Source organism: Eurosta solidaginis, chromosome 5 (assembly GCF_040869045.1).
Source record: "Eurosta solidaginis isolate ZX-2024a chromosome 5, ASM4086904v1, whole genome shotgun sequence".
NCBI classification, from domain to species: Eukaryota; Metazoa; Arthropoda; class Insecta; order Diptera; family Tephritidae; genus Eurosta; species Eurosta solidaginis.
In genome coordinates this window covers 194,720,323-194,745,620 of record NC_090323.1, presented here as the reverse complement: position 1 = coordinate 194,745,620, position 25,298 = coordinate 194,720,323, and the positions used below count along the sequence as shown (strand labels likewise).

The window sequence follows — 25,298 nt, the reverse complement described above, 5'->3', positions numbered from 1 at the left end:
AAAATAATATAATCAGCACAACTTAACTGATCTGAAATGGAAAAGTTGGGTTTGATGGTGGGTGAGGAAAAAATGAAATACCTGCTGTCATCGAGCAAGGAGTCTGCGCGTTTGAGTCCTGGCAACTCTTGCCAAAATGTTAAATGCCACTTAGACTAAGAAGGCAATTGAAAAGTAAAGCCATCTCACGGCAAACGAAAATCATGCTCTAGAAGTCACTTAACCGTACCCTTTCTGGTGCAAAAGAATGGACAACTGACAAAAGCTGATGACGCGGTTCTGGAAGTATCCGAGAGAAATTTTTTTCGAAAGATTTACGGAACTCATGCGTTGGCGACGGTAAGTACTGAAGAATATGACTGTTATACGAATGAGAGATGCTGCTTTTGGCCAGAAGGTATTCTTGCTGGAACCCTCCTATGGAAGCAGAGGAAGGGAGTGTTCCCACTCTGCTGAAAGTATCAGGTGGAAAACTATTTAAACTACTTGGGATTACCAATTGGCTGAAATTAGCCCATAGAACAAGCGGCTGCCATTTAAACGGTAAAGCGCCAATTAGGTACGTAAGTCAGTATTGGTGTGTATATCTCTTCTCCTTTAAGAACTTACAAGTTTGAGATTAGAACCAAACTTAACTTGTAATTTCGTATCGTTATTAATTAACAAATCAACACAAAGTCTTATAATAGTTTGAGTCATATGTATGTATTTGCATGGTACAAAAGCGAATTCATTTGAACTTACCACCGACTCCGCCGGTTTTGCCATTGTTTAAGTTTAAAATTTCAACACGGTAGTCTACATTCCCCTTATTCTTTTTCATTTGGTTATCTACTTGAACTGATATAAGGCGCATTAAGTATAACTAAATCAACAACACAAACGACAAACCAGTTCGCTAGCCTAATAAATGAGGGGCAGTTGATTTACGACTCACACAATCACACCTCTTGCCACTATAGCACTGAATTTGCGTTCGTTCGTAGCAATACTGCGGGTATTGTGTTCCTAATTCTTAAATATTTTCTAAATCGATGAGTTTAGTTTAGTGAATCCATTTGATATCATCTGAACAAGTAAATCCCTGCTTTGAAGGGTGAGCTCTAACTTGTTAGCCCTAACATATACGATGTGGATATAACAGGCATTAATTATTAATTCTTACAAAATCGTGCTCATCTGCAACCATTTTTAAAAATGTGCAAAAAATTTTCCCCCAGAGTCTTAAATATCAATTCCGTTGCATATTTAGGTATTTAATATTTATTTAGTCACAAAACTTCAAACAATTTAACTTGCAATTATTTGCGAGCATTTTGTGGATAAAAATAAATAACAACAAATATGTGTTAACTAAATAAAAAACACCGTCGTGTGACGACACGTCCGCCTACCACACCGGATGTCCTGGGTTCAAACCCCGGGCAAAGCAACATCAAAAATTTTAGAAATAAGGTTTTTCAATTAGAAGAAAATTTTTCTAAGCGGGGTCGCCCCTCGGCAGTGTTTGGCAAGCGCTCCGGGTGTATTTCTGCCATGAAAAGCTCTCAGTGAAAACTCATCTGCCTTGCAGATGCCGTTCGGAGTCGGCATAAAATCATGTAGGTCCCGTCCGGCCAATTTGTAGGGAAAATCAAGAGGAGCACGACGCAAATTGGAAGAGAAGCTCGGCCTTAGATCTCTTCGGAGGTTATCGCGCCTTATATTTATTTTTTTTTTTTTAAATAAAAAACAAATAATACATAAAAGAAATGAATGCAGATAAATTAAAAAGATATGAACAAAACACACATGTGCAAGTACGTGTGTATGTATGTGTGTTGCGTACATATGTGTACATATGCATGTTGGAGGATAATTCAAAAACTCGACAAAATTTGAACTGAAAATAAAAGTAATAAGAGGGAATATATTTACAAATTTAACAACTGCATACCGGCTCAACTGTAGCAGAGTGTGGCATATGCAGACTGAGGGCGGTAGGTAAGGGAGAGATAGACAATGACAACCAACCAACAAACCAAGCAGGCAGCCAAGCGGAATTCAACAACAGGCAACCAAGTGCGAAAATAAATGAGTAAATAAAGTAGACATGACAAACAAAATGCATGTAAATTTAAATTATTTTCACTCGTACACTAACACAAAAACAATACTGGGAAGAGCAGTTGCTGCAGCAGCTACAATAACAGCAAATTCAAACCACTCTTGGGTTTGGGAGGGACCAACTACGTAGTGTACACATAGGGAATGGTGGACCAAAGTATGCGGCAAAACTTGGATTGTGTCAGGTGACTAAAACGTTTGCCACATGTCGCATTAATACACTCACACATGTAAATGCATATAATCACATCCATCTATACATACATACATATATGCATACACTTATCATCACTTGAAAACAACAAAAAAAAGTTCTATTGTTTAACAGCTGACTATGCATGCAGAGGCTTATGTGTACGAGTGTATGCAGGTGTCGCAATATAGCTGAAGGGTAAATTTTTATTCACACCGAGTGCCGGAAGTCTGTATGTTAAGTGTAGGTGTGAATAAAAACCAATATACCCCTCAAACATTTTTAGAGCGCTCCTAACCTCAGAGCTCAAAATGAATATGAAATTTGTGAGAAATTTGAGCCCAAAAGATATGATCATATATGAGTCTTTTATGACTCTCTGATATGTTGAAAAATATGAGCCTTATGCCAAGAGTGTTCAGTACACAAAGCCACTATGGCACCGATATTCATATTTTATTTTGGAAAAATTTTATTTCAAATTTTATTTGAATATAATCATAATGTTTCTTTGAAAATTGGTATAGATGCTTTTTCTTTCATAAACGCTTCGCCTAAACTAGTAATTATCAGTATACTAAGAATGTATATCAGTATTTTGAACTATTTTGATTGCAATCACAAATTGCCTCCGCGGTGTACCCTGGTTGATGTGTCGAGCCTTGGTATGGTTTCAGTTAGCGGTGGCTTCGGTAGGCCCCACCTTTAAGGGGTTCTTCACAAATATCTTGCTTTTCAACAAGGCTTCCACTTTGTCATACTTACTTTGTCATACCTAGCGTAAAAAATCCACCCTGAACTGTTCAATCTTAATCCCTTATTTAATGCACATAAATGACTCCGCCAAAAGTCATATAAACACTAAATTATGATAGGCGTGTAATCGTGCTCTGATTTAGGCCTATATACTGTATAAAAAAAGGCTCATATAGGGTGACCATCGTAAGAACCCCTTAAATATTCTCGAAGCACTCACAGCTTTTGATTCCAAAATGAGTCTACTAAGCTCTTGGAGCGCGCCTATAATTATTCCACACAATTAGGATTAAAAGGCATATAGAATAAATATGTACCTAAATGGTGAATAAAGGATAGCAAAAAAAAGGCAACACTTAGAGGCCAATAGCAAAGCGAGCAGCGGGGCATTCATATGGCTGAGTGGATAAAGGCATCTGCCTTTACACTAGTATAATGTATGAATGTTGGAGATTTCGAGTTCAATACTCAGCTCCCGAAAAGCTAACCGATGAAGAAGTGAAATTCAGAATCTTGTCCTAGTAACCATCGCCGTTTGTAAACTTTGTGAATTTTCTCTAATATCAATAACAAATACAATTGTATAAAGCAATATGAGCATGTCTCGCTAATTAAATACCGATAATGAGTCTGAAATAAGTGAAAAATATATGTCTCAGAAATATGACCCGCAGAAGTCTTTTATAACTCCAATTTGATAAAATTATGAGCAAACAAAAATTACTAAACTAGGCAGCTTGGGAATAGACAGTCAAAAATTTTCATTTCATATATTTCATTTTAAACAAACGCTTTAAACGCTCCAACTAAGGTCAACTTTCTGACTCTTTTAAGAGTCCGAATGTTTGCTGCTGGGAAGGGTTTCCTCACAAATATTCTGCTTTCTAACAAGGCTTGCATATATGTATACTTACTCATTTTTAATGCCTAGCGTCAAAAATCCGCCCTGAACAATCCCATTCTAATACCTTATATAATGCACATACATAAATGAGTCCGCAAAAACTCATATAAGAACTAAATTGTGACCTGTTTATGAGCGTCATAGGCGTGTGATCGGACTCTGATTTAACCTCGTATACTGTATGAAAAAAGGCTCATATAGGGCGACTATCGCAAGAACCTATCAAATATTCTCGAAGCGCTCTTAGCTTTGAATTCTGAAATCAGCTCGAAAAATATGTGCCTCAGAAATATGATCCCTCAGGGGTCTTTCGTGACTCCAATTTGATAAAATTTTGAGCAAGGCGAATTCAGTACCAGGTGTTATCATCTCAATTGCTTCTTCTTGACTATTTTCCATACAACGCCTTGTGCAACACTACGTCAGTTAATCCAAATAAATGAAAATTTTTCTTTTATAACTCAAATTTGATAAAATTATGAGCAAGGCAAATTCAGTAAGGTGTTGTTAATCCAATTGAGAAGAATATCAAGTCAAAATCAAAATTTTCATTGATTTCGATTAACTGACGTATTGTTGTACAAGTCGCCGTATGGAAAATAATCAAGAAAAAGCAATCAGCTGTTGGGATAACAACACCTGGTACTGAATTCGCCTTGAAAATTAGCAGCTTCAGAATAGACATTCATAAATTTCCATTACAGATATTTCATTTTAAATAAAAATTTAATTATAATGGACCTTATTTTCAACCGCGTGGAATTAGCTTATTGCTTCTGCTATAACCAGTGATAAAATTATGGCTATAACCTTCCTCGCTGATCCTTTAATATTTTGCATGGGTACATTTTTGTTGACTTTGGACATACCTGAATTTTACCAGTATAAGTATTTTGGACATTTTCCGATTGATACCTCATCATAATTTTCTGGCTGGCGTGCCGATTCTCCCATGTCTCCAACTAGCGCTGACACCACTGACATCGCCATATTCTACTTATGGCGAAAGCGTCCATTCTGCCTACTTATTCTCTTAAGGTTAAGGGTTTCATCTCAGTTATGATGTTCTCAAACGGTCTTGGATATGAAAATATGACTATTAAGGGCCAAAAGCTGGTCTTGAAGAAGTGTCATAAATTACTTTGAAAATAGTCATAATATAGTCTTTTCTCAGTTCTGCCGAAAATAAGCTGGTTTGGCCACCAGTAAGTGTCGTATACGACTCCTATAAACCCTCATATAATTGTACATGAATCTACGCTCACATCGTACGATCATCGCAGAAGAGAAATGCATTCATATCGAACTCCGAAATGAGCTCATAAAGAGCGTCAACGCTCCAACTCCAAACTCACCTTTTTGACTTTTTTAAGACACCGCATATTTGTTTGGAATGCAAATACATCCATTCCAGACTCATAAATGAGCTCATTATGAGCGTAAGCGATCCGAATTAGGACTTCTTCCTAACTCTTTTTTTACTCCGAATGTTTGCTGGGTATGCATATATGCATAGAGCACAAAAGTTTGCGTGTGTGTGTTTGTGTTAGCGGTAAAGTTTTGCTGTTGTTCTGTAGCTGCTGCTTAGCGGTAATGCTTGCGCTTTTGCCAACTGCTCGATTTTTGTTCAGCCGCAAAGTATATAAATGCATATATGTAAGTAATATAGCGTTAGTTATTCCGGTTGGCAGTTCAAAAACAAAAATTAATTTTTATTAAAACTTTAGTAAGGAAGGCTAAGTTCGGGTGTAACCGAACATTACATACTCAGTTGAGAGCTATGGAGACAAAATAAGGGAAAATCACCATGTAGGAAAATGAACCTCTGGTAACCCTGGAATGTGTTTGTATGACATGCGTATCAAATGAAAGGTATTAAAGAGTATTGTAAGAGGGAGTGGGCCATAGTTCTATAGGTGGACACCTTTTCTAGATATCGCCATAAAGGTGGACCAGGGCTGACTCTAGAATTTGTTTGTACGATATGGGTATCAAAAGAAAGGTGGTAATGAGTATTTTAAAACGGAGTGGGGCTTAGTTCTATAGGTGGACGCCTTTTCGAGATATCGCCATAAAGGTGGACCAGGGGTGACTCTAGAATGCGTTTGTACAATATGGGTGTCAAATTAAAGGTATTAATAAGAATTTTAAAAGGGAGTGGTGGTAGTTGTATATGTGAAGGCGTTTTCGAGATATCGACCAAAATGTGGAACAGGGTGACCCAGAACATCATCTGTCGGGTACCGCTAATTTATTTATATATGTAATACCACGAACAGTATTCCTGCCATGTTTCCAAGGGCTTTTGATTTCGCCCTGCAGAACTTTTTCATTTTCTTTTACTTAATATGGTAGGTGTCACACCTATTTTACAAAGTTTTTTTCTAAAGTTATATTTTGCATCAATAAACCAATCCAATTACCATGTCAACCCTTTTTTCGTATTTGGTATATAATTATGGCACTTTTTTCATTTTTCGTAATTTTCGATATCGAAAAAGTGGGCGTGGTCATAGTCAGATTTCGGCCATTTTTTATACCAATAGAAAGTGAGTTCGGATAATTATGTGAACTGAGTTTAGTAAAGATATATCGATTTTTGCTCAAGTTATCGTGTTAATGGCCGAGCGGAAGGACAGACGGTCGACTGTGTATAAAAACTGGGCGTGGCTTCAACCGATTTCGCCCTTTTTCACAGAAAACAGTTATCGTCCTAGAATCTAAGCCGCTACCAAATTTCACAAGGATTGGTAAATTTTTGTTCGACTTATGGCATTAAATGTATCCTAGACAAATCAAATGAAAAAGGGCGGAGCCACGCCCATTTTGAAATTTTGTTGCACCATATCATTACTGGAGTTGAATGTTGACATAATTTACTTATATACTGTAAAGATATTAAATTTTTTGTAAAAATTTCACTTAAAAAAAAATTTTTTTAAAAGTGGGAGTGGTCGTTCTCCGATTTTGCTAATTTTTATTAAGCATACATATAGTAATAGGAGTAACGTTCCTGCCAAATTTCATCATGATATCTTCAACGACTGCCAAATTACAGCTTGAAAAAGTTCTAAATTACCTTCTTTTAAAAGTGGGCGGCGCCACGCCCATTGTCCAAAATTTTACTTATTTTCTATTCTGCGTCATAAGTTCAACGCACCTACCAAGTTTCATCGCTTTATCCCTCTTTGGTAATGAATTATCTCAATTTTTCGATTTTTCGAAATCTTCGATATCGAAAAAGTGGGCGTGGTTATAGTCCGATATCGTTCATTTTAAATAGCGATTTGAGATGAGCGCCCAGGAATCTACATACCAAATTTCGTCAAGATATCTCAAAATTTACTCAATTTATCGTGTTAACGGACAGACGGACGGACGGACATGGCTTAATCAATTTTTTTTTCGATACTGATGATTTTGATATATGGAAGTCTATATCTATCTCGATTCCTTTATACCTGTACAACCAACCGTTATCCAATCAAAGTTAATATACTCTGTGAGCTCTGCTCAACTGAGTATAAAAATTAAAAAGAATTTTAGTAATTTTTTGCAGTTTTTAATGGCTCTAAGCGCCAATATTGAGAGAGGTGGGTTTAATGTGCGAACTGTGTTTACAGATGCTTTAGTTTTTATCATTATATGAGTTAAACGAAAATAATATACTATTATGGCTGTAATTATCATTAGCTACTCTTTTTTTTGCATGCAGCTATGACAATGAATTGAAATAAAAGTTATACACGGCGTATACGTAATATTAGAGCATTTACAGCACGTAACAGCACAGACTGAATGGAAACAAGTAAGGAAGGCTAAGTTCGGGTGTAACCGAACATTACATACTCAGCTGCCAAATTACACCTTGCAAAACTTTTAAATTACCTTCTTTTAAAAGTGTGCGGTGCCACGCCCATTGTCCAACATTTTACTAATTTTCTATTCTGCGTCATAAGGTCAACCCACCTACCAAGTTTCATCGCTTTATCCGTCTTTGGTAATGAATTATGGCACTTTTTCAGTTTTTCGAAATTTTCGATATTGAAAAAGTGGGCGTGGTTATAGTCCGATTTCGTTCATTTTAACCCTCTATAACTCATCACCTCGAAATAATTTTATTTCTAATAAATCGGATAGATTCGTGAAAAAAAAGTCGGTTTTTTATTTTTTTTATATCTAAATTTTTTATTTTGTTTGGACACTATTATAAAAAGGGGAGTGTAGCCGACAGGCAACAATGAGAAATAGTGGAAAGAAAATTATCAGAAAAGTTATTAGCGATTAGGAAAGGGGGAAATTTCTTTCTATTGGAACTTTTGCGTATGCTTCGTTCTAGGAGTCCGCAACGGGATATATTTTAAAGATGCTGTCAACGTCAGGGTGGCTCCTTGGAAGACATTTGCTATTGTCATTGAAACGAAGATTTTGCCGTATCTTTTCAAATTTGTTACAAGACATAACCTGTGGAATTAGAGTTGTGCCTAGGATATAACTCCAATGGTTGGTTACGCTGGGTAGCTGGGCAAGTGACATACGATATACGACACCAATAAACTGTCGGATTCCTATCTCAGGTACTCTAAAATTATTGTTTACATCTTTCGGTGCCAAATAGGGGGTTGTCTCATCCAACATTTTTTTTATAAGTTCTGGTCGAAATAAGTAAAGAAAGAACTGAATGGGAGTCTCAAGCTCCAAGATATCAGATGTCAATGAATCGTTTCCAGTAAACGACAGCTGCTCTGAGCTCAGCTCTAAACTAATTTCCTTCCAAAGTAACGGTAGCTTTTCAGTTTTTTTGTCGATTTGATGGAGGAGCTGAAGTACTTGTGATCTCTGACCGAAATGAGGCGACCTCTACCGCTCCTTCATGAATGAAGTTACGGTCGTCATCGCTCACGTACTCTACTAATTCATCCACATCAAATTCGCCTTCAACAGAGTCTTCATTCAGCTCTCCGAAATCCGAGATCAAATCTGGGTCGAAATCAGGGTCAGCCAAACTATCATCATCAAAGTCGAGACCATCTTCACTTGCGTAATCATCATGGATGGCGCAGGCGATATCGCTGTCAGTGAGAGATCGTAGTCGACGAGACATCCTAAAAAAATAATAAGTAACGCAGTCACGGTTTCCTTGCAAGATATTTCCTCTTTTCACATAATGTAGCCTACAAGACACAAACACTAAACACCACCCACTGACAAAACACTGAGGACATATCTAAAACAAATAGTGTCACAATAAACTCTGAACTCTTACCTTATATATTTTTACAAAAAATATCCACAATATCCACAAAATTTGATATTATTTATATTTAGCACTTGCACAGTGTACGAAATTTTCCACTTCACTTACAATATCACTTACTTTGAAAAGGCTAACGGTACTTTATGTGCAGACACATGTTTCATAGAAAGAATGAAACGTAGACTACAGTCTGCAATGCTTGACAAAACGAAAAAATAATTTTTGCGTGAATTTACGAAGGTTAAATGGTATATTGCCTGTAGTCTGCAGTATGTTACAGAGGGTTAAATAGCGACCTCAGATGAGTGCCCAGGAAATTACATACCAAATTTCATTAAAATACCTCAAAATATACTCAAGTTTACGTGCTTAAGGACAGACGGACGGACGGACATGGCTAAATGAATTTCTTTTTTCGCTCAGATCATTTTGATATATAGAAGTCTATATCTATCTCGATTAGTTTATGCCGTTACGGATTACCGTTATGCGAACAAAATTAATATACTCTGTGAGCTCTGCTCAGCTGAGTATAAATATCTACCATAGTTCTTGTAAGGAAGGTTAAAGGTGCCATAAAAGCAGAGTATTTAAGGTCAATTATTAATCACCCAAGTAAAATTATAGCGGCCGGAAGACTTTAATTTAAAGTTGTACTTAAAATACGATTTCGGAGGCATCTGCCTTACGGGTTATCGAACGTTACCGCCAAGATTTTTGGGTGACTGACAGTCTTTCCGCCCACGACGTAAACATAATGGCCTTGCATTTTCTCGGTAGTATTGCCAAGTTGCGCGAGGTGAAGAAACCAGAAAGACTGGGGTGGTAGTTTTATATTCTTAGAAACTAATTCATCTATTGAAGGGCCAGGTCCTGTTGCCATTATCGTGCAGTCTTCGGCATAGAATATGATAGCAACTCCTTTTGGTGGGTAAGGCAGCTACACGGTGTGATGGGTGATAAAAGTGGGGCTTCCACGCTTTGCCCCTTACGCAATCTTTCCTATGGATGTTGTAGCCATCGAAAGTTAGGAGGTGCGATCTGGTTGTCTTCAAGAGATATTGCATTTCACTCACTCTGGTTATTAGAGATGGGTAGATACGCCTTGATATATTTAGACTTTGTCGTTCATGCTGTCTGATGCTGCTGGTGTCCCTGGTTTTGATTAGTTGGTACCTGTTGCCATTGCTGAGCCCAGAACATCTATGAAAGTGACAAAGACCAAGACATGAATTGCATTGGACTGATGTCGCAATCATAAATATCCTTAGCTGGCATATGGAGCACGTGGTGTGGGGACTGAGTTAATGACTCCTTTTTTACGGGAGTGCGTGTGCCGGAAAAGGAGAATTGAGACGGAGGCAAGGGCTTGTGCTTGGCATGGATCTATCCATGCTATGTAGATTGTAGTGATTGGTTGAAGCGGGGGGTGAGCTGGGGCCGCCGTTAGGCACGAGCAACAGCTTGAGTTGATGTTTCTACTAAAAGGTGGCGGACGTACGCTTAAGCTTCAACGGCGGGAAGATTGGGATCTAGCCCAGGGGTGGCTTTCCGTAATTCGATATCGATCAAGAACGAGTATAAAATAATCGTTTTCGCTTTCCGTAACACAAATTGTCGACGCGTCGTATCGAACGTTCGATACAAACTGTTCTATACCAAATTAGGTGTTGAATTGCCTTTTTGTAAGTTATAATTTTATGTTTTGGTGATTATTTAGGGAAAGATTTTTTCTTCAGTGATAAAGAAACATACGCTATTTATAAAAGAAAATATTTTGGTAGCTCCAAAAAGCTTTCTAAACACCCTTTGAAATCTGCAAACGAAAGAGTACATACCAAGATACGGGAACTAAAATGGCATCATCGAGCGTTGGACATCGACTTGAAGTATCGAATCAACAATTGTCGACTATCGAATTACGGAAAGCCACCCCAGAACGTCCCGAACGATGTAGCCATCCTTTGTACTGACAGTAGTATGACCGTATTAAGTAGATTCTTTTCCGGAAGATGCAGCACCACCTTTTCCTAGGACCGGGGTCGGGTTAAATATCTTCAGGAGGGTATGGAGCAATCCAGCTGCAAGGAGCCCCTCCCTGGATGAGAATTTGTGGGAGGCACACAATAAATGAAATTGAGTTACATCTAACTTACAACCCTTAGTCGTCCGGCTGTTGTGGCAAGCGCTTAAATATAACTAAATATCTAAAGCGATTTGACGAATTTCGAAAATTGGTTTCTTTCATTTGTTATGGTTGAAGAAAGGTTTGGAGAAAAATAAATAGTGAGCAGGACAAATTTTTTCTGACCAAAGTCATAACAAAATAAAAAAATTCAATTGAACTCGGCAATAATTTCATGCAGTATTAATTGTTTAGTATAGAGACGTCATATATGCGTGGAGTGGGGTGGGGGTGGTAATGGGACCTGGATTGGAGTTTGGGCGTGGGAGTAGGGGTAGTAGTGGTTGTGGGTGGGGAAGTAGGTGTAATAGTAGGAGTGAGAGTCGGATTGGGAGTGGGAGATTGGGAATGGGTACTGGGACTGGGACCGGAACTGTCTGGGAATGGGACTGTGACTGAGACTTGGACTGGGACGCACTTTTTTAATGAACGGAAACCTATTTTTCAGGCAGCGGCAACGCTAGTATAATAATAAAAAGAGTTTATGACGTTTACTTTGCACATTCGTATGGGTGAAGAGATGCCCCTTGTTACCTTCAGTTGTGTTGTCATGCCTTTGTAGTTAGCCCAATTGTAACTCCCTGTAAAGCTTACAAGGCTTTGCGAAAATACATTGAGCATACTCCGAGCCATAAAGTCCTGTCCGTGTTGCCGACGGCGAATATCGAGGGAGGTATAATAATTTATTTGGAAGGGAGGAAGAACGAGATCTTCACTGAGTTAGGAGAGGCAAATAGGGGAAGACTTAACCTCCGTTTGTGCTCCCAATTGGAGCCTGTTATGTATAGCTGGCGTGACTTGGTACGAAACTGCAGAGCAGTATTCTGCTGAGGCGCGAATTAACGATGATGATGAAGTTGACGTAAAATCAGCACTGCAGATTACGATTTGGTAACTCTGGCTGTGATAAAAGTTCTAAGCGCATGACCTCAAGTACGGCTGATAGCAAGAACTATTCGACCTTCAACCCGAAAATAAAATTTTAAAAATTTACGAAAAACAATTGAGATATTTGTCGGAATTTAAAAAACCTGTCAGTATACCATTAAACTTTACACTCTAACGAAATTCTAAGAAACATTACGAATCATTTTAAAAGTTCAATTGAAACAAATACAAAAACTTTTAATAAATGTAAAATCGTTATCCAATTAAATATTACACAATCGACTGATGAGATACATGAAATGTCATTATCCTTTAACTACTGTAAAAATTCCTTGTTTATCCTTTCTATATGTGTTTGATATGAAGTATGTAGTATATATTTCACAATTAATTATTTATTGGTAAATGTTAAGCTTGTAAATAACGAATTTAATTGACAGTAAACAATGATACACAACAAAAGTTAATTACTTCGTCAAGCAAAGGAGCAAAATGAATGCCAACATCAGGTCGTTCATCCTTCGCTCATTTTTGCACAGAAAGCATAATATTCGAGTATAAACAAATTTACGTGCATATTTTTATTTTATATATATTTACATTTTACATTACAAATATGTAGATTGTTTAAAGAAATGAACAATTTTTAAGCCTTGTTTATATGTGTCAAAACATGCAATGGCTCAAAGTTGTGTATATATATGGACATGGAAACAATATCAAAGAGGGTTTTTTCATACATAGGTATGTAAATTAGGCTGGTTCTAAATGGGAGGGGGAAGGGGGGGGGGAAATACTAAATAAATCGAATGCCACTGATCAAGTTCTGTTGAACGGGCCGAAAAATATTCATTATATTGATCATACAATTAAATAAAAAATCATTCCATACAAATTTTCCCTATAGCAGGAAATATTTCTAGAAAAAATGGAGGAGATCGGTTAAAGACCACGGAAACTTAGATATGAAACAAGTTTAAAAGGGTCGTGTAGTTTTGAATCAATGATATTTCACTTATCAAGTTTTATTGTAAGAGGAAATAGCGAGACATTTTTTTTAAACGGGCGGTGCCACGTGTTATGTAGAAACGTAATTTATCTGAAATGAAATGTACAATTGAAGCTCACGCTGAGTATATAATGTTCGGTTACACCCGAACTTAGACACCTTTACTTGTTTAAAATTTCTTTAATATCAATAACGAAACAAATAATTCTTTTTTCAGTCTCACCCCTTCAAAAGTAATGCCTAAGTTAGAGCTATACCATAAACACGTCGTAATTTGAGCTCTCTGGTAGACCCCTCTTCAATCTGGACAAAACATGCAGTGCTTGCATTTTCTACTCCACAGCAGTAACAAGGAAAAATACACTCTGCTTTGACTTTGTACATGAAAAGAGCATAGAGCAGAGCCATATCATAATAAAGTGATCTGCTATGAACTATGTCGTGTTTGAGAGAGGAGCAGAATAAAAAGAATTTATTGCTTGTGCCCCGTTATGCGCTGCCGTAGTCATTTTGTGATCACTTCAGGGATCATTTAATCAAATAATTTCGGAATAGTTTTAGAGATCATTTCGAGGACATTTTGGGGTTACATAAGAACGACCTTAGGAACTATTTCGGGATATTGTGAGAGTGTTTCGAGACATTTTGGTGGTCACAAGTTCACAAGTTCGCATTAATACTAATTTTTCTATGCAAGTTTTTCAAATAACTTCGGAAAATGTGTCCTCGGTAAAGTGATCCCGAAATTACTACCAAATAACTCAGGAAAATACCGGAATAAGTCTTCAAAATCTTCCCATAGCACATAGCAATGCTGAAAAAATTTTAATTTGATCTTCTTAAGGGCCACCCTAGTGCATACATAACACCGCTGCCGTCTGCTCATTTGAAAGACAACATCAACACATTGGTATTTCCCCCTTAAATCGTCTACATTATTAACTTCACGTTATAATGCCATTTTCGTGCGTTGAGTACGCTTTGGTAGCTTCCTTAATACAAAACTGCACATCGTGTCAACGCAGAATTACCTTTGAAGAGAGAGCAATAAACGGAGCCTTAATATTTTCGACATATACATTTTTTTTTTGGAAAAAAGTAGAGGTTATGGATGTATGAAAGCTTTTCATATTTCATTGGATGAGAAATACTTGAGAGTAAATAGCAAAGAATGAAGGATATAGTACATATGGAGCTCCTTTCTTAACAGCTGTAAGAAAAGATGATGCTAAAATAGCAATAACAATCAATGGCCTTCATCCAATCAGTGGGCGCGATCACTCATGAATTAGTCTTTTAACGGAAGTTCAAGAAGCCTGGCTGTTTTTACATGGGATATTGCTGCTGGAGACGTTGGTTCCACATTACCAGGGCAGTGTTCGTGGCTGATTGCGAAAAAAGCTTTAGACGTGATGAGCATCACGAGCATAAAATAATGCTCTACAACCCTTATGAAGTGAACCGAGGCCGACTCTACAATGGTACAAAATCTTTTCCCTATTAAATCTCAGTCGTTATGGGATTTAAGGAAACCTCACTGAAATGGGACCAGGCGAAGATATGCAATGCAGTCAAAAAACGGATTGCGGCGTCATCGACACTAGAAAAATGAGAGATATCTGTCTAAATTCTAGGTTAAGTTTTTGAGGACTGATAAACGAGGGCAATGACAGGTGAAAAGCATGCTTAGGTAGGTGCGCCTTTCGTTGCCGAGGAGGGTTTATGAGGTTGTAGTTTTCACTACCTATCTTTGTCTGAGAAAGGTGTCGTGGCTTTTATGCTTGTACGTGTCTGGTGGCTTGTTACCTGGATCAAACATGTTTGGCAGTGCCCATAGCTTAATCGCACCAGCAGAGGTTCGACGTTTGTAGATCCTTTCCGATTTGGATCATTTGTTTGTTCTCTTTCCAAATCGCTGTCTTTTATTATGGCTTTATCTATAGTGTTACTCTTGATCTTGGCCTCTCGTTAGAGCTACAGGTTCGGCTGGAATATTTAACTGGATGTTTTCTGTTCCCATAACCGGCATAAAATTAATAAAAGGTGAGTCGTGAATCTTGTGGAATATCGCTCTTCTTGTTGGGCAACTGTCGGAATGGGGCTTGCAGCTAAGCTATGCACGTCCATAAATTCATTGAATTCATCAGTTAGCTTTACTAAAGTAAATCAAGGATCGGTGTCGTGAGCTAATCAGCTGATTGCTTTTTTGGGATAACTATGGGCAAGTGGTTACTTCATCAATAATTGACGCTCAACTGCCTGAGCGATTTTGGCCTCTCCCTTTTTCGCTACAGCTGACGCAAATTTGGAGCACCAAAAGAGGCCAAGTCTCCCTACACCTCCCTCCTCCAGCTCAGTGGTGATCCCCTTTCCTCTTCTTCCGAGTTTTCTTGGCCGGAGCGTCTTCGTCCATTCGCTTGTCATGACTTAGCGAGCGAAGCTTTTGGGCTTTTATTCACTGCATTATCAACATATCTGCGTTAAGTCCATAAAGCGTATCATTATGCCTCCTTATATTCGCCGTCGACATCACGGGCAGGACCGTTAAGCTTCCGGAGAATATTTTTCTCGAACACCTCATCCTATCATCTCACGATCTCAGCTTATCTTGACACCGTCCATGAATCCAAACCATACATAAGGACCCTTCTCTCTTTCTCTTTTCCTCTCCTTCTCTATCATACTTTCACTCTCTTTTCCTCTCCCTCCACCTCTCTTCTACCTCGTCACCTTCTTTTTTCACATCCACTTCCTAACTCTCTACCTCTCAATCTCTCTATAATTCTCCCCCTCTTTCTCCATTTCCCTCTCCGTCTCACACTCACACTCACTCTCCCTCTTCCACTCCCTCTCCACCTACCTCTCACTCTCCCTTTCCTTTTTCTCTGAACCAAAAACTTCACCATTTAAAATCGTTACATCCCTAATTGCGAAATAATATCCTCAACGAAATAATGGCCCAAAATAGAATTAATACCAAGCCATTGGAGTCCACATGCCTATCAACATCAATCTTTATCCGCTCCCTTTTTGCCATTAATACAATACGAAATAATTGCTTGCTTGTTTACGAACCTGCGCCTTTTATTCCAACCGCGTGCTAACGACATTAATTCAATCCACTTTACAGTTTAATTGTTGGCTGCTTTTTTCGTCATGTCGACCATCCGGTCAGCGCACATAACGAGCCTCATCAATTTCGCACAATCAGCAGGAAAAAATGCTATTATCCTTTTTTAGTTTGTGTTATTTTTTATTGCCCACTGTTTTCCCAAAATAAACTGAATAATGGCCGGTGTGTTGGCAGAATACCAATACAAACATATGACTATTATTTGCTGACATGAAGTATAAAAAATTACTTTGGACGAACTGGCAAACTACTACTTACGTGTACAAAAGCGTGGCTCATCGCTGCCATCGCCACAGTCATTAATGTTGTTGCAGTACTTGCTGAGCGGCACACAACGCGTATTCGAGCAGGTAAATTCGGACAATGAACATTGACCAGCAATGCCTGGCTTGGATGTGGCTGTGCCTGTAACAGCTGCCATTACAGGAGGCGCTATGGGCTGTTGAGATGAATCAGAATCGATGGTGGCGGCGGCGGCGGCTGCCGATGATGCAATGAGTGAATGTGATGTCATAATGGCAGTGGATGTTGTAGCATTGAATGGTGGGTTGGAAGACATAGCTGTTATCGTGTTGGCTGCTGACGTCGCTGATATCGCCGCCGTTGCGATAACCAAGAGTAAGCACAAAGCCAATAATGGCAGTTGTTTGGGGGCAGTGTTGGGGCAGCTGCTGTTGGTAATAAATGGTGCATGGCTATTGCTAATGGTTGCTGCTACACTTTTTCGGTAGCCGTCTCTGGTGGGTTGAAGTGTTGAAGCACTCCGTTTTATTGTTGTTGTACTGGGCTTTGTTGGCCGTTCATACAACCAACCAAAAATTTTGCTATCCAAAGTCAACATGCAACGTGAACGCCACCAATTCAAAGGGCAGCTACCACTTTTGGTGTTTGTTGATGTTCTTGTTGTTGGTTTTGTGCTTTCTTCTGTCATTGCTTTTGTTTTGGATTTTGTGCTCCTAATTGTTGTTGTTGCTTTGTGTTGAATTGACGTTGATGTTGTTATTGCTGCACTTTTGGATGTTGTTGTTTGTATAACTATTGCTCCTTCAACATTGATTTCTTTCATCGTAATTGTTGCTGTGGTTGTTGTTGCAGTTGCACGTTTTATTGCCTCAGCATCGCATACGCGCCGATTTGCTAAGTGGTCGTCAAGGCGCCACGTAGCGTATGTGGAATTTTTGAAAACATTCAATTTACATTGTTGCTGTGCTACAATAACATTCTTATCATTTTCTTTGCGCCTCGTGTTGTTGTTATTGTAGTGTCTTATAGTTTTGCTTTGTTTGCCACTTTTATTACTTTTATTATCATCACTACTGACCAAAGACCAGTCAGTGGGATTTCCGTTGATTCCCAACAGCTTCTTTATTGGCATAGTGCTGTTGTTGTTGGCTTTTTTGAACTTTGCTTCTGGTTGTTCTTTTATAAGTTTTTGAATGTGCTCTTTTCTTTTCATTCTTTGCCGCCATTTTATGGTCATTATTATGTCTGCGAATGAGAAAGATAAAAGCAAGAAGGCAATCAGATTAAGTAGTGCTTGTAAGTTCAGCTTTTGACTTCTTCATAATTTATAAATTGCCCTTTATGCTCAGTTATAAATAAAGTCCTAAAGTCAAGGTACTAACAATACAATAAATGTAAGAGAAAAGAAAAACATATTTCAGCGCAGATTTTTTCTCAACTGATTACACTGGTTAATTAAAGCTTACAATGACTTCCAAATACAGCATCACCAGGAACAAGAATAGCAATCGAGAAATATATACAAATAGAAACTAGCAGACCCGTCTACAAGACTGCTATTTGGTCCTGCAGACATAATCCCTTATATGCGGAATGTGGGGCTCACAGAGAACATCTCCCAAAGGGAGGGCTCTGCTCGAAGCATTTGCATGCCTTGATGTAGCGCTCCTTAACGTGGGTGGGCAAAACACCTTCTTAAGAAATGGGTTCGGCTCCGTAATCGACATAACGTTTGTCAGCGCCAATCTCTACAAGTTAGCTGAGTGGAAAATCAGTGATTGCTATACCCAAAGCGATCACTCAGCGATTGTGGTGGACGTCAACCTCGAGGGGGGAGGGCGGCCCACTATACAGCCACCCCTAAAAAACAGAGGGTGGAATATCAATATCAATACTTTCGACCCCGACATATTCAAGCTAATGTTGACAACAGTCGAACATAGAGGAAGTGCTAACGACATGGCGAATAAATTAATGGCGGATATTAGAGCAGCATATGATGCGTCAATGACTAGAAAGCCCAAGCGCAAACAACATTGTTCCACATTTTGGTGGAACGAGCGCATACACTCCCTAAGGAGAGAGTGTATTCAGGCTAGAAGGCGCTATCAACGAGCCAGAGGGAGGCCGGAATTTCTAGAGTGCAGAACTATCTACAAAAGAGCGCGACTCGCACTTAAGAGAGCAATAAAAGATAGTAAGCGCGAATGCTTTCTCAAGCTTTGCGTAAAGTCGACTTACCGCCTGTGTGCACTACGCGTCTGTAGCGCCTTTAAAACTGTCTCTGACGAGGCAGCACTACTCATCGCAGGAATGTGTCCTATAGCCATATTAGCAAAAGAAGCAGCGACGATTTATCGGGATCAAAGCTCACGTAACGGAGCACGAGAGCGAAGCGTGCAGAACTGGCAGCTCAGGTGGAATGCCTCAACAAATGGTCGCTGGACACACCGATGCATCCCAGATATTAATATATGGATATCTAGAAAGCACGGCGAGGTAGATTTCTACCTCACACAGTTTCTGAGTGGTCACGGATGCTTTAAGGAATATTTGCACCGATTCAATCACGAGCCTAACAACATATGCCAACACTGCGGCGGCGATACAGTAGAAGATGTTTACCATGTATTTTTCGAGTGTCCTAGGTTCTATAGCTCGAGATGCAAACTGTGCAGAATATTTGGAGAGGATTACACTCCTGAAACAATTGTTGGATGCATGCTACAAAGCAAGGTAAAATGGTCCGCGGTATGCGATGTAATAGCGGAAATAATGAAGTGCCTACGAAGTCTTGAAAGGCTACAGCGCAGCAGCGAACATTGAACAGTCGAGTTGTGTGGGTGGATAACAAATTGCTAAGGTGGAGGGGATCGAGCTGAGCACGTATTGGATGCAAGGCCTCCGTACAATTAGCGGCGTGAGAATGATAAAATAAGAAAATACCGTAATATATGTAGGTAATGTAATAGTAAACCAGGCGACGGATTGGAGACAAGGCCTCTTCAACCGTTCGAATACTGCCCCAGGTGAAGGAATAAAGCACGGATTGGAGACACGGCCTCTTCAACCGTGCGACCAAAAGCAGTCAACATACACGCAACGACAAACCTATGGATTGGAGAGAAGGCCTCTCCAACTGTAGAAACAACGAGTATGAGGGTAAACGTCTCACATGTAATCAGAGTTTATACTCGGATTGGAGAGAAGGCCTCTCCAACCGGTGGAAGTACGAGGAAAGCCCCGTTACGTATTGTGGAAAAAAAAATAAATAAAAAAAATAAATGAAAAACGGAAAAACCTATTGAAATAAAAAAAAAAAATATATATCTATTTATACATATATAATTTATTTACACATATATACATATATAAAAAACAAAACCCTACAATACAAGTAGTCGAACGCACAAGCATGCCACAAGCACTATATGCACAGTGTTTAAGGTAGGCTTGGAAATATTCGTAGAAGTGGTATGTATGCACTGACTATGAGGCCTTCGATGCTTCCTCTTCGTAAAACAAAAAAAAAAAAAAAAAAAAAAGACCCGTCTACCGTGGTTCTGCGCTAACAATGACTGAAGGACTTTTAGATGGGTTTCAGCGTTTTATATGCCTTTGCTAACCCTCTCCCCTTTCCTCTTCCTTTTCCTCACTCCTTCCTCTCCCTTTTCCTTTATCGGCGTATCTTTTTTTCTCTCCTAGCTCCCTCTCAGACTCATTACGCCTCTCTGTTTTCTTCTAACTCTACCTCTCTATCTTTCCCGTTTCATCGTTTTCTAGCAATCCGCTTCCTAAAAAGAGCATGCGAAATATTAATGACGAATTAAAAAATCAGTCTATTAATTAGGTTCTTCTGCATAGGTCGGCTCTGGTCCGCTTTATTTTTCTCATTTCTTTTTCTTCCTTTCTCTCCTTTCCTCTATCGACGTATCTTTCTTTTTCTCCTAGCTTCCTCTCAGGCGCATTCCGCCGCTCTGTTTTCTCCTAACTCTAGCTCATCCTTCGTCTCTATCTATCCTGTTTCAACGTTTTATAGCAATCCGCTTCATGAAAAGAATATGCGAAATATTAATGTAGTAAAATTTCACAAATCGCTCCCTTTGTCTCTATCTCTCTATAAGCGTGTCTTTCTGTCTCTCCTACATCCCTCTCAGTCTCATTCCGCCTTTCTGTTTTCTTCTAACTCTACCTCATCCTCCGTGCGGTTCTTTCTTATTCCATCGCTTTCTCTTCCTTTCGTTTCTTCCATCTCTCCACTAATCCGCTTCGTAAAAAAATATACGAAATATTAATGTCGGCAAATTTAAAAAATCGTTACACTAATAAGATTTTTTCACGTAGATCGGCCACTAGTAGTATAAGCTGGGCAAGGAGCTACCAATTACCCAGTCGCATCCAAAATATGATTTATTAGAATTGGTCAGTACCCGCCCCTCTTACAGAAAAAACTTAACAGGAATACTCACTGGTTGTCTTTGCAACTATCTTGGAATCCTTAACAGAATCGGCTGACTAGAGTTGAAGAACGTAGGTAGTTATTTAGGTATAATGGCTGCGATATGGGTCGTATAAGTAGCTATAGAAAAGTCGATTTGGTGCCATAAAACTCGTATGAACCCACTGAATACTACATCGGGTATGTGCTACAACCAGCCCTATCTGAAAATTTTTCAAAAATATATTCTAAAGTATCTTAGACAGGTTCTAGCTAAAGCTGGGCACTTACACAGACAGTTCTCCTTGGTTGTCAGGTCTTTACAACTTCTGTAGAGGTCACTGTCCGGAATATCTAACTTTTCCGCATGTGTACATAAAGCCCAATGACCAGTGCAAACCGCTATAAGTTTAGCGGTGTCGGCCCGGTACTCGGTAGAACCTTGTCCTTTTTCATTTTAGTCTGGCTATGTAGGTCTTGCTTGATATTGCACAGCTCATAGTGCTCTTCTACTTTTTTGGAAGTTACGCTCCTAGTGATTTGCAGTTTGAATGACGTAGAAATGTCTAGAGAAAGTGAATATATTCCAGCCCCTACACCTGAGTTCATCTTGGAGCCGTCGGTCTAGATTTGTAAGCCGTTATTAGCTGGCACCGTACCCTCATTCTGCCATTCCTTCTGCAATAGATAGCTTTAACGCTGCCCTCAAACTACATTTTACGGATACTTTAATCTCTTTTGGAATCCCACCTGAAGTGAATTAAAAATACTACCTTGCCCTTTCTGAGTACCTTTCCAGTCTCCAGATTATTTGAGTCTAATTTCTGTTGTTCCGACGTACAGCGTATGTGCATGTCTATCGGAAAAATGCTTAATATGCTGCCCAAAGCTGCCGTGGGGCAGGTGCGATAAGCTGAATTTGTGTAAGCTGGTGAGATTGTAGTGCTTAGTTACTAAGAGCTTTCAACCACACTATAGGGCCACATATAAGCACTGGTCGCACCAAACCCACATAACATCTTAGGCCTGAGGCCCCATTTCTTATCGAACACCGACTTAGAGGCGTAGAAAGCGATGCATGCTTTCTGTACCCGCTCTTCGATGCACGCTCTACAGTTGAGTATACAATCGATTGTTAACCCCAGATACTTGGTACTTTTTGATAGGGATAAGTACTGGCCGTCTGGCCCTTGTAATTCAAAGGTAGTAGGTGACTTGTGCTTTCAGGAGAAGAGGAGCAGATCCGCCTTCTCCAGATTTGCCTAAGGCCACAAATGTGTGCCCACCTGTTTAATTTTACCAATGTTTTTTACACTCAGTTGAGCTGAGCTCACATTTTGAAGTATCTTGATGAAATTTGGCATGTAGGTTCCTGGGCACTCATCTCAGATCGGCATTTAAAATGAATGAAATCGGACTATAACCACGCCCACTTTTTCGAAATCGAAAATTTCGAAAAACACAAAAAGTGCGATAATTCATTACCAAAGACGGATAAAGCGGTGAAACTTGGTAGGTGAGTTGAACTTATGATGCAGAATAGAAAATTAGTAAAATTTTGGACAATGGGCGTGGCATCGCCCACTTTTAAAAGAAGGTAATTTAAAAGTTTTGCAAGCTGTAATTTGGCAGTCGTTGAAGATATTATGATGAAATTTGGCAGGAACGTTACTCTTATTACTATATGTATGCTTAATAAAAATTACCACATTTGGATGAAGAACACACCCACTTTAAAACAAATTTTTTTAAAAGTCAAATTTTAAGAAAAAATTCTAAATCTTTACAGTATATAAGTAAATTATGTCAACATTCAACTCCAGTAATGATATAGTGCAACAAAATACAAAAATAAAAGAAAATTTTAAAACGGTCGTGTCTCCGCCCTTTTTCATTTAATTTGTCTAGTATACTTTTAATGCCATAAGTCGAATAAAAATTTATCAATCCTTGTGAAATTTGGTAGGGACATAGAATCTATGACGATAACTATTTTCTGTGAAAATGGGCGAAATCGGTTGAAGCCACGCCCAGTTTTTATACACAGTCGACCGTCTGACCTTCCGCTCGGCCTTTAACACGGTAATTTGAACAAAAATCGATATATTTTTATTAAACTCAGTTCACGTACTTATCTGAACTCACTTTATCTTGGTATAAAAAATGGCTGAAATCCGACTATGACCACGCCCACTCTTTCGATATCGAAAATTACGAAAAATGAAAAAAATGCCATAATTCTATACCAAATATGAAAAAAGAGATGAAACATGGTAATTGGATTGGTTTTTTGACGCCTTCACATATACAACTAAGGGCCACTCCCTTTCAAAACCTTCATTAATACCTTTAGTTTGATACCCATATCGTACAAACACATTCTAGAGTCACCCCTGGTCCACCTTTATGGCGATATCTGGAAAAGGCGTCCACCTATAGAACTAAGGCCCACTCCCTTTTAAAATACTCATTAGCACCTTTCATTTGATACCCGTATCGTACAAACACATTATCGAGACACCCCTGGTCCACCTTTATGGTGATATCTCGAAAAGGTGTCCACCTATAGAACTAAGGTCCACTCCCTTTTACAATACTGATTAACACCTTTCATTTGATACCCGTATCATACAAACGCATTAGCGAGACACCCCTGGTCCACCTTTATGGTGATATCTCGAAAAGACGTCCACCTGTAGAACTAAGGCCCACTTCCTTTTAAAATATTCATTAACACCTTTCATTTGATACCCATATCGTACAAACGCATTCTAGAGTCAACCCTGGTCCACCTTTATAACAATATCTCGAAAAGGCGTGCACCTATAGAACTAAGGCCCACTCCCTTTTAAAATACTCATTAACACCTTTCGTTTGAGGCCCATATTGTACAAACGCATTCTAGACTCAACCCTGGTCCACCTTGATAACGATATCCCTAAATAGCGTCTACCTATAGAACTATGGCCCACTCCCTCATAAAATAATCTTTAATACCTTACATTTGATACACACGTCATGCAAACACATTCCAGGGTTACCCTAGGTTCATTTTCCTGGTGATTTTCCCTTAGTTTGTCTCCATAGCTCTCAGCTGAGTATGTAATGTTCGGTTACACCCGAACTAAGCATTCCTTACTTGTTTTTCCATAATTTCGCTAAACATGGAAAGGAATAAATCCGTGTTCAGGATTACCACCTCGCCAGCGTACACCATAATCTTTTCACCATTTGTGTGGAATTTTGCTGGGATATTATTTATAGTAATGAGTAATGAGTTATGAGATGGCTAATTCCTGTATAATGTGGAGGAATCTGTAAAAGGAGTGCAGCAATTTGCCGAATGAAATAAAAAATTGTAAAATTATAACATTCACAGCTATGAATCACAATGAAGAACGGGGATGGACATTTCTGATATACCCTCTTTCATTCTACATCAAACGAATATCTCGACTTCTTCCAAATAAACCAAAATTGCTTTAAAAAATATTTTTTCTTTCGTTAAAAGCAGTTTGGGTGTTTGTTCGGTGTAAACCAAACATTCAAAAAAGGAATTGCGAGAAACAGCTGTTAAAGATAAACAAAGCATTTCTTCAGTTTCTTAGTAGTAGTAATTTTTTTTAAGTCATAAGCATCCTTTTCATAGACCGAGTCACATATATGCAAATATATATTCATTAGGAGCAAAAACAATTAAAGTCGCCATTATTTTCTGAAAAATACTTTTGGTAAGCAACTTTGAAACAAGAGCGCAATGTTTTCGAAAAAAAAGCATTGCACCCATGGGGGAAAAATTATATGGTATAATGGACATTTAATACTGTTGTGAAGCTAATAGTCACCTACAAGAGCACCTAAAATTGTGGTCTGCCTCTACATATCAGCTTACTAATCTTCGTTCTTCCAAGCACAGTTGATATTTTGCGGTAAAGAAGAAAGGACGAGGGCTGGTTCTATCGCGTCAGCTTTCACGTTGTTGAACACACACAACAACGCGGCCAGAGTAAGAAGGAATTTCTCCACTGTGAGCGGCACTTCATGTAGCGCTCTCTCTGTGGATTTGCTCGTAAGGTAGGCACAGTTTGCTGTGGAAAGGGGGATCCCGTCAAAAAGTTCCACTATTTGTATATCAAGTAATTCTTAAGTGTTTCCAACACAAAAAATGTTAGACATATTCACCTAA

The 25,298-nt window shown here is 38.8% G+C and overlaps 1 protein-coding gene across 1 annotated transcript in view; it reads right to left on the bottom strand.

Moving 5' to 3' along the window:
• Positions 1 to 25,298, bottom strand: part of LOC137252021 (uncharacterized) — a 490,237-nt gene that overhangs the window by 84,994 nt on the left and 379,945 nt on the right. Inside the window, exon 5 of the mRNA XM_067787158.1 lies at positions 16,690 to 17,919. Within this exon, the coding sequence (XP_067643259.1) occupies positions 16,690 to 17,911 (1,222 nt within the window). The 5' untranslated portion in view covers positions 17,912 to 17,919. The remainder of the gene's footprint in view (positions 1 to 16,689; positions 17,920 to 25,298) is intronic.